This window comes from Propithecus coquereli, unplaced genomic scaffold (genome assembly GCF_000956105.1).
Source record: "Propithecus coquereli isolate 6110/MARCELLA unplaced genomic scaffold, Pcoq_1.0 Scaffold139, whole genome shotgun sequence".
NCBI lineage: Eukaryota > Metazoa > Chordata > Mammalia > Primates > Indriidae > Propithecus > Propithecus coquereli.
Genome location: NW_012138191.1, coordinates 1,652,669 through 1,663,516, shown reverse-complemented (window position 1 = coordinate 1,663,516; position 10,848 = coordinate 1,652,669). Strand labels below are relative to the sequence as shown.

At 42.1% G+C, this 10,848-nt stretch overlaps 1 protein-coding gene across 1 annotated transcript in view; it reads left to right on the top strand.

Annotated features, from left to right (window-relative positions):
• Window positions 1–213: 213 nt before the first annotated feature.
• The window catches only part of PLCB1 (phospholipase C, beta 1 (phosphoinositide-specific)), a 756,841-nt gene continuing 746,206 nt past the window's right edge, over window positions 214–10,848 (top strand). The window contains 1 exon segment of the mRNA XM_012639238.1: window positions 214–324. Within this exon segment, the coding sequence (XP_012494692.1) occupies window positions 226–324 (99 nt within the window). The 5' untranslated portion in view covers window positions 214–225.

The following is a 10,848-nucleotide window of genomic DNA, read 5'->3' as shown; positions in this document are numbered from 1 at the left end:
ACCGCGGGCTCCCGAGCCCGCGTCCCGCCCGGGGCATGGCCCGGCGCTGAGCCCCCGAGCGCCCCGCCTGCTGAGCGGCGCCCGAGGGAGGTGCGGAGGCCGGGAGGCCAGGGAGGCCGGCGGGGGAGCAGCGTCGAGCGCCTCCGGAGCGGAGAAAGGAGCCCGCGCCCCGCGCCCTGTCCCTGCCGCACTCGCCCGGGCTGCCCGGAGCCCCGATGAGCCCAGATGGCCGGGGCTCAACCCGGAGTGCACGCCTTGCAACTCAAGCCCGTGTGCGTGTCCGACAGCCTCAAGAAGGGCACCAAATTCGTCAAGTGGGATGATGTAAGTATTGGGGCGGCCCGGCTCGGGGCGCTGGCCCGGGCACTGGGTAGGGCGGGCGGCGTGGGGGTGGGGCGAGGGGCGCGTTATGCAATTGTCGCCCAGGGAGAGGGCAGGGGCGGCCTCGGGGAGCACAGGTTGGCATATGCCAAGGGAGGTGGCAAAGGGCAGGAGCTTTGCGCGCGCTCCTGTATCCTCGGGGTTTAGTAGTTGACATCCTGTCTAGGGCTGGCAAGCGCCCCCTGAGGGTCTTAAATCTTTTGGGCCAGCGTAGCAAGAGGGCAGGCTTTACCTGGTAATAGGTCCTGAGAGTTTGGAAAGTGCGGAATGTGAAGTTGGGACCAGCCAGCAAGCGCCGGGCTTGAACAAGACGCGCCCTTTCTCCGCCCGCGGACGCACCCCCTGCCCCGTTACTTCTTTTGCCCCCTTTCAAGAAGGAACGCCCTGGAAGTCCGAAACTGTTTAGTGATTGCTAACCGTCTTAGCGCTGTTGTGGGGGCCCACGCGGCAGAGGGCACAGCAGTCCAGCCGACAGGTGGTCGCTGATCCCAAACTTCAGCGCCTGGCTCCGGAGTGAGGGCCCCTGAGAAGGGCTGCGGAGCCGGGGGACACCTGAGGAGGCTCGGGAGCAGAGGGGGAGGGCTGCAGGAGTCGTAGAGGGGCTCAGTGGGCCTGTAGGCAAATGTGGAGGGCTAGTTTTTGAGAACTGAGCTGGCTGGAGTCTTTTGCTTGAAATAGACACCAGATGTTCCCTCAAGATTTACCTTCACCTTTTGCCAGGTAGGACAGAGCCTAGCCCAGTGCCAGGGGCTCCAGTGAGTGCTTCATGTGCAGTCCAGACCCAAGAACTTCCAATGACTTCTCCCTCCTCCCTACCCCAGTTGCCTTCAAAACACTTAAATTAGTAACCCCCCTGAAAACATTCGACTCTTCGGATGGAGAACGTTATGGTATCAATTTTATGTCCTAGGTGTCATTCAAAAGGGTTGATAAGAACACACCACCGAAATAAACACGAGCTGCCAGGCTCTAAGGAAATTTAGGTCCAAATGACTAATACATCTCTTAATCAGGAGGAATTATAGGAGAATGAGGCGTTCTTCTTGCTGAAAAGATTTTCCACATAGTAAATTATAGCCTGTTATCCTCTAGGGTATTTTTCTTTAATCTTCTTAAGCCATTTTCCAGTGTCTGAAAACAATTTAAATATTCCAGGTAGCGAATCCAATTACTTAGCTGAGTGCATCTGTGTCTATATTTTGTCCAGCTGGAAGTGCCAACGGAACTTGGAGTATGAGCTACAGCTTCCTTGAAAGCGAATGCCAATTATTAAATGCTGTAGGCAAGGATGTAGACGTGCATCTTTTTACCATGGACTTCAGACTTTTCTTCTTTCAGTCCTAGTCTAATTGGAACGGATGTTTTTGTAAATGGAATAGAATCTAAACGATAAATTCAGACACAGATGACATGCTTTGTGTCAAGGCAAAAAAAAAAAAAAAAGACAAATCAACAATAGATATAACAGTCTTACCCATCTTGAGATCCTTGACTAGAGAGCTAATGTGATGATGAATTCACCAAGAAAGACAACGAAGGGCAGAGGGAAAAGAGAGAAAGAGATTTCACAGAATAAAAAAAATGGAGTTTCAACATAAGCTTTGGATTTCTATTCAGTGATGATTTTAAACCATGTTTTAAATAATTCTCCATAATTTCTTGTTTGGGAGAAAATAGCCAATGTCACTTTGAGGGTGAAGGTCTTCTATGAAAACACATTTTGATATATCAAGGTAGATTGTTTATATTTATGTGTGTTTGTGTAACAAATATGTCTTGCTCACCTATTAGTGCCGGCCCTAGACTAGATCCTGGGATGGTGAAACAAGTAGACAAAATCCCTTCTGTAATGGACCTTATGTGCTAGGTGAAGGAGACAAAAATCATCAAAATCCCTAATGAATGGTGTGTTGAGAATAATGGCGAGGGCGCTGGTCAAACTCCCTGTGAGCACAGCAGCAGTGAGTTTCTGAGGAAGCCCTATGGGAAAGATGTAGGGCAGGCATGAAGGAGAAGGCCAGTAGAATCACAGCTCTTTTAAAAAAGAAACCTAGGCTGCACCCAGGAGTCAAGTTATCTAGAATATGATGATCTGTCCTGCAAGTTCTTTGCCTTTCTTGGTCTCCACTGTGATCTGTGGACTGCAGGGGATCCCGACTTCCTCCGAGTTGCCTTGATCCTCCCCAGGCATCACCTCCTTTACTCTTCCCAGCTCATCTGTGCCCTTCCAGAATCAAGCAGTTCAGGTTATCTGCCTATGGACATTGCATCACGATGAGATTGTGACAAAAAGAACTAGATCCAGTCAAAGGCCTGGGTTTATGTGCTAGTTCTGTCACCAGTAAGCTATGTGACTTTAGGTAAATCGCTTACCCTCTCTGAAACTGTGCTGCTTCTTATGCAAAACTGTTAATGCTACATTCCCTGTTTCATCTACTGGTTGGGAGGAGCCAACAGGGTAAGGCAGCACTTCTCACGTTGGAGTATGCATCAGAGCCATCTGGAGGGCTTGGTGACAGTTAGATTGCTGGGCCCCACCCTCTGTTTCTGATTGGGAAGGTTTGGGGCAGGGGCCTGAGAATCTACATTTCTCATATAACCTAGGTGATGTTTGTGCTGCTGGTTGGGGGAACCACACTGTGAAAACCACTGGGCTATGATTTATAAACGAACTTGGAAGGTATGACAGACAGATAGCACAATCTCCTTGTCCTGCCTAAATTTTCCCTGGTTTGTAAATTTAATTTTATCTCTCTGTTTGCATTTTGAGAAATTCATCCAACTTTCCACCTAAGAGGTAGAATGACCTCAATGACATAATCATGGACAATCTTTTTGTATCTTCTAGAATGTTTTATGAAGTATCCCCAATACCCAGATTGGCTTAAATCACATTTGTACATTTCTTCTGAATTGTTTATATGCAATGAAAAAAAAATTTTTTTTTAATTTTCACCTGCTTCTAGTGGGATTGTTAAAAAGGGAAAGGAAAGAGAGAAGCTTTTTGAGAAGCCACCTAATCTGACTTTGTGTCTTTGGGCAGGGAGGCTGCTGTGTCCTTCCTCTTGGCACTTGCATTGAGAAATACCTGCTGTCCCCCGCCCCAGGGGTACATCCCCATCTGCTTGTGTAGAGGAAAAGTAAATGCTGTAAACAACCTAAAAATCTCTCGAATATCTAATCTCATTTAAAAACTGTAGAACCTCCTTTTTGGTCTGTAAGAGGAAGGCTGGGCATACTCGTAAAACATTCTCCGTATTCCTTTAGAAAGCATAACACATAACAGAGTATTCAAAAATGATGATTTGGGGGCTATTTAGGATTGTGAAGAGATCATCTCTTAATCAATTAAAGCACCATAATCAGTGGTCCTGTTGTCCTGACCACAGGATAGGAATGGAAGATGTCACTGAGAGAGTGCAGTGCCATGCATGATTTGTTGGCCACCTACCAACAAGTCACATTGAGGCTGCGAATGCTGCAAGGGTGGTAGTCAAAAACTTTGACATGGGCACTAACCGATCACAACAGACAGCAGGTGTGTAAGAGAGTAGGGTCCTGGAGACACCCTCTTACACCAGGACCAGGCATTAACCCTTTTGCTGACTGATCATGGGGATGTCTGGGGGTCCCCAGGGTCTGTAGGTGGGTGGGTGGGGGATCTGGAATATTTCAATGTTTTAAAACTAGTGATGGTGTATATAGTCTGAGCATCAAGGCTAAAACTTCCCTCCTGAACTTGGCAAGGAGATAAAGGACTGACCTATTATGGGTACCTCTTTTACTGATGATATTAAAAATGCCACTTTATATCCTTGCTTTTGTTTTGCATTTGTGTATTATCAGACTCTGGTGATGGGAGGTGAGTGTTATGGGAGAATTCTGGTGAGAGAAGCAGGAAAAGGAGACTAACTTTCTCCATCTAAGCTAGGGAGCTTGGGAGATTGTGAGACTGGCCCCTCTCTCTTCTGGACCTTGGCCTTGCTCTATATTGGACAAGACATGGAGGGAGAAAGAAGAAGAACTGAAAACTGTACATTAGACTTCCTAACCCCTGAGTTACCTCTGTTTTCCACACCCAAGAACCCTGTCTATTTGTTCTACAACTTTGGAGAATGGAAAGGTTTTCATTTTTTTGTTCTTTCTTTTTCTTTACTCTCACCTTCCGAATTCACATCTTACTGTGGACAAGTTGCTTAATGTACCCCATCTCAGTTTCTTCAACTGTAACTTGCAAACTGTAACGTTTCCTACCTCACAGAACAGCTGTTAAGGTTAAATGAGCAAATGCATATGCATTGCTTTGTTTGGTGCAGACACACAGGAGACCCTCAGTAAAACATTTTTAATAAGTTATTGTCCCCTAGTAGTAAAAGGGATGTGAATTTTATCAAGGTGGTCAGTATGTGTTATATGACTCTTTTATTCTACAAGTGGAATGGTCCAGAGCTCACTACCATTCCCTTTAATGTGTGTGTTGATTTTATAATTTGGAGAGGGATAACAAGTCAGGTTTATTTGCCCCTTTTCAAAATTTTAGGTATTTCAGAGAAAATGAATCTTCATAATTCAAAGCAGGATCCACTTTCTCTAAAGCAAGTCAGTTTACAAGTCATCTCAAAGTTTTATTTCTACTTAAATTCCGTGTATATATATATGCACACGTATAGTCTCACATTGTACATCTGTCTTATAGACATTATCTAACATTCAAAAGTCATAATTACTAGGCTAAGTGGTTTGAGAAGCCTGAGGAAGCTCAGAGGTTTGAATTTACATTAACGTCCTGTGGATTTGAAACAAGTAACTTCCTTCTTTACCACCACAACCCTCCATGCCAAAAAATCCCACAGCTAAAACAGATAATTAAAAAAAAAAAAACACTAGTGTATATTGTACATTTCTCAGCATCCTACACAAAAACTTAGAACTTTTCCATTATGTGGCATCTGCAGTTCCAGTTTCCAAAATGATGACAAGATGACACTTTGAAGATGGATGAGGGAGCAGAGGGGAAGGGTTTACGAAGAGGGGATGTAGTAACATTCACTTGGGAAAGGTACAGGAAGCAGGGAAGAAACAACCCTGAGTTGGTAGCCATGGGTTACAGATTGGGACACCCCCAGAGTGCAAGGCAGATTGTAGACTGGAAGGCTAGCAGGTGTCCTCTAAAGTGCCGCTTAAATATACTCACATATGTCCACTTTTCATGTCCAAAGAGCTTTGTGACTTTCTGATTGACAGTCAGTAATTACCATAATCTAAATGTAAGTTTATAACTTTTTCCGGGTGAGTGAATAAAGCTATTCTAAGGTTTTTCTTTATTGATGTGTAACATGCATACAGTAAAATATGCAAATTGTATGTCCAGCTGGATCAGTTTTCGCAAAGTGACACTCCCATGTCACCAGCACCAGGTCAAAACATAGCTGGCCCAGGAGTCCTGAGCACCCTTATCCTGACTTTTAACTCCATAGATTGATTTTGCTTGTTTTTAATCTAATAAAGCTATTTTTATTTTGAATGAAAACTAAACAAAACCTCTTCAGCCTAATGCACTTTTCTTATTGCTGAATTGACCCTCTAGAATAATAATAACAAAAGTGACTCATGTTTAGTTTAGATGGCCCTTGATTAGGTCCTTATCTGTCCCAAGGTGAAGTCTGGCAAGTGTAGCGGGTATAGAAAATGCCCCCAAGGAGGAAACAGTTAAACAAAGCTCTAGTAATTTAGGGAGGAAATGTAATGCCTACAGGCTGTTATTGACATAGCAAAGCAGACTAGTGCTACTGTTGCTAGAATATATTTTTCCCTCACAGGTTTTCTCTCTTATCTTGCCTGACACTGATATTTCCTACCTATGGTCCATTAGGATAATTTGCTCTGGCTATTAGCTTCCCTTGAAAGTTTAGCCTACCAATAAGTAGCTTCAAATTATGTTTACTTGCAATGATATTTAAATGGGACAGGAACATTTTGCTTTTTTATGTTGAACTTGGTAACCCATAGTTAAATGTTTCCTTATCAGAATTGTTTCATGTTATCATGAACAAGAAGTGCCAGCAGAAAATAGAATGAGATTGATTGTGTATTGTTGACTGCGGCTATGGGTCTCCACTTAAATAACAAATCCTTGGTAACTGAAACCCTTAGCGTTCCTGTTACCCAAGTTAATATTAGGTTCATGCAACCTTTCAGATCTTATCATAAATCCTATGTGATCAGACAACTTTCACAATCTATTCCATCTAATCCTTTCCCCATCTATTCTATGTCCCATCCCCTCATCAGAGCCATGTACCTGTATGCATCAGTAGCCAAAGGAACTAGAGACATATTTCTGAGGTCATTTGCATATAAAACCCTAAAAAGCAGCCATCAATTTTTGTAAAGATCTAGCAGAAATAGGATATTAAGAGTTCTTAGACTCTCTAAGAGTCTTTCTGGTTCCCCTCTGATATGTTTAAGGTCTAATATTCAATTTTATTATCTTTACTATGTGTTAACTTAAATTTTGGAAATTTTTACTTTAATTTTATTCTGAAAAAAATGTTTCAGTTCATGTATTATTCACTCACTAAATCTATATATTTATCAGGAAACTAAATTATTATAAATTGGGAAATAGACTATTATAATTAGGAAAACCTAGGTATTTAGTATTGGCATTAAGAGCATTCTACCTCTGTTTTTTTATTTCAAGGGCTTTGTTAGTTCACATTGTTTGGTTAATGTTTCTTTCTTTTTTTTTTATTGCATTGATGTTTCATGAACAAGTTCTGGAAAAATGGATTACTTAGCAAAGAAAACACCTGAACTAGACATGGTGGCTATCAATGAATAACATTGGTATCTAAAAGATTAAGAGACTGTTTTGCCATTTTTAAAAAACCCAAATTTTTTTTGGAACTTGTATATGAAATAGGTAAAGGCAAGCTAATCTTGATTAATTTTATAGAAGAGGTCATATGAGCTCAAAACTCTGGAAAACCACAGAGCAAATTGGTAATTGGTCTGCTGGATTGAAAAAAAAAAAAAAACCAATTAAAGAGCCTACTCATGATGCTCCCAGGTGTGCTGTGTTGGATATAGTTGAATCTCACTTAGCATCCATTCCTACATCCTCTTAGTAGGACTTCCTCTAATACAAAATTTGGACATCTAAATCTACATTTACCAGACGCCTTTGAGGCCAATATTCTGGCTAAAAATTAAGTTCCACCAAATAGGTGCACACACATGAGATTTGGAAGGTGTAAATGTTAAAGAGGCCACCTTACTGCATCTTTTGGGTGGTTTCTACAGATACATGATATGTTAAAAGAGGTGGCATCTCCTGTAATAGTTCTCCAATGTCTCCAAGAAGCAATGGTGGCAGTGGCCACTCCCTGTTCTCACTTTATGCTTCCTTGTCTTCCACTAAGCTGGCTTGTTTGGGACCCCTGTAGTTCTTTCTTGATTTCTCGCCTTCCTGCATGTGGTAGAAATGATAGCTCTCCGCAAGGGTCAGTGCTACAGTGTTCTGGGGTCATTGGTGGCAACCCAACCTGAAGCCTGCTTCTCCAACCCTTCCAGTTATTCTGTCAAGTGTTTAACTACCTACTTTAAGTCCCTTTATCTTCAAAATTCCAGAGAAGTTTTTGTTTCCTGCACCAAACGCTACCCAATATGGTCTTTTATGGCTCCAGGATCTGAACATCCTATGTAACTTTCTCCTTCAATACTACAGTTGAGTAAAATGGAGTTTTGCTATAATATTGCCTGTGAAATTCAATATTAAGAGTGAGACGTAGTAGCAGGAGCTTATACTTGTAAAGCACTGTTATGTATTTACATTTACCCCTATTCAATTATGAAGTCTACCTTGGGTGGTAGAAAAAGAGCAAGTGTTCTTTTCCATTTTACAAAGAAGTAATTGGAAGCTAGTCACTTGTGATCTGTCCAAGGACATACAATTAGTTAGAGCCAGAATCAGAATTTAAAATAAGATCTTCTGGTTCAATCCAGGGTCCTTTCCAGTCTACAATGACATCCCCAAACAGGATCCTTTTTCTGAAAAAAAAAAACAAACAAAAAAAACAAACTTTTAATGAAGTCCAAATGATTACAAGTTGAAAGAGATTCATTGACTTTTCCAAATAATCTTTCTGATTTTAGGATTCATACAGATGAAGCTTAGATCTCTACAAACTCATCCCTTTTGCCTAGTGTCTTCAAAATAGCTGTTTTTATAGTGTATGTACAAAATCCATTTTGGTCTACACTATGCAAGCTGTGTAAACATGGGAAAATGTCACCTTTGCTTTGAGGTGCAGAGGCCAGTGTGTGCTCTAGAATCTTTACAGATGTTCTACATCAGTTGGGCAGTGTAGAAACATGCATATAGGAAGATAGTTATTTCAGAATGATGTTAAAACAAAGATCAATTTTTTACACTGCCTAATATGTGATAATTTTGTATCTAGCAGGTCTCTTTGCATCTGTTACTCTACCTTTTTTGTCTTCCCCAAATACTTGCAAACGTTGTATTTTGCTGGACTCCTATTAATGCTAGTCTAATGGCTTCTCATGGAAATCAAGGTGAGTCACCTACTCCCAAGTAAGATGTAGAATGGCTTGGAATGCAAGCTAGCATCAACTTGAGAGGCCAGATTTAGATTATCTGTGCAGGGAGGTGGATATGTCTTGCCTATGTTACAACTAGACCAGGGCTTCTGGAGAGCTATAGCTTTATATTGTCTTCTTTCCCTAGGGGAGAGCATAGGCCTGACACTGTGGCACAGGTAGGTGCTGGTGCTCAGAGAATACTTGTGGGATGAAGTGTGTCTGGCTCACAGTGGGTTCACCCAGAGGAGTGTGCAGCCTTGAGGCAGACCTGGAGGGTGGTCATGCTTCCACTAGGCCTTTGCGACCTTTGCGGTGATGTGTGGCATTGATGGGAAAGCCCTGCTTTGTGTCCTTCCAGTCCATCTGAAATCTCCTGGAGTCTTAAAGGACTCTATGACCTTCTTAGATGGGGTTTCTCCATGTGAGTTTGTGAAGGAAAATGTTATTGGCAATGCAGAACTGACTGCTATCACAGTATTGATTTCATTTAAGGTCTAAATATGACTTAAGGTTGAATGTGTACTCCATAGTGATTCAATATTGGGTGAAAATGAGGATGCTTAATGTATTGACATGTTATATTCTGAATGTTACCATTGGTTCCTGTTTTCTGAAAAACATGCTTATATATACATACACATATTGCAGTTTAAATGACCATTAAAGAAATTCAGAAGGTTGAGAGTGACAGAACAAAAGAATGATCATTGTGAAGACATTCTATCACAATGATGATTCATAGAGAGAAAAATGAATATATTTACTTCATTGCCAAAATGAGAAATTAGCGAGTAAAAGATACGGTGCTTAAATGTTATTTATAATGAAACTTCCACCCACATTATTCCCACTGTACAGAGACAATGGAAGTCACTGGGACAGTATTCTTAACTTTCTCTCTTCCCCACTCCTAATTTGATGTACTTGGGCCACTTCCATCCTTCCAGCTGCCCTCCTGCCTCTGGGAAAGCACCTCTCCATTTATATTCTGGAGCCCATCCTTCCTGGCCTCTCTGAGTCCTGGCTTCATTATTGTCTACCACCACCCCTTCTCTTCTGACAGTATCTGTGTAAATTTCCGCTCTGTTGAAGCTCTTCTAAGAACATATCAATATGCCTTTACTCATAAAAATCCCAACATAAACACCAACACAATGCCCTCCAGCTCTCTTTAGTTACTGCACCCACCCTCGTCTTCCCTCCACTAGGAAAGTGCAAGTTATACTCATCATCTCCCTGTCCTCGCCTCCCACCCACTCTTTCTCAGCCCAGTGCTCCAAAGCCTTTTTTTCCTGCCCTCAACACTGCTCTGGAAATTCTCTTGCCATGGCTACTCACAATTTGCTAAGTGACAACCCCCATTGGTATTTTTCGGAATCTACCATTTTTTTTTCCCTGCAGTATCCTTCCCACTCATGTAGCCATTCATTCAATATTTATACTTTAAAAATGTATTGATGCCTCTCCAATCTAGACTTTGTACTAGTGTTGTGGATGTATGATGATAAATGATTTGGTATCTACCCTCATGGAGTTTGTGTTCTACTGGGGGAGATAGATGCTAAACAAATAGAAGTATAATTATTTCATTAGAATGGTGGTCAGTGCTATAGGAAAAAAAAGTGCAAGCGAATAGAAGAAGCATGGAAGGTTCCTTGGAAAATTTTATTTGTGAAAAGACCTGAGTCGTAAGTAGGACTTAGGCCAACATGAGTAGGGGGAGTGTTTTGGACAGAGAGACACCAAGTGTAGGCATTCCAAAGAGGCAAGGAACATGGACAGGACCTTGAAAGACAGAAGTGGAATAAGCAAGTAGAGAGTGTGGCTCAGATAATGCCGGATGGAGGGCAAAGGCCCGCA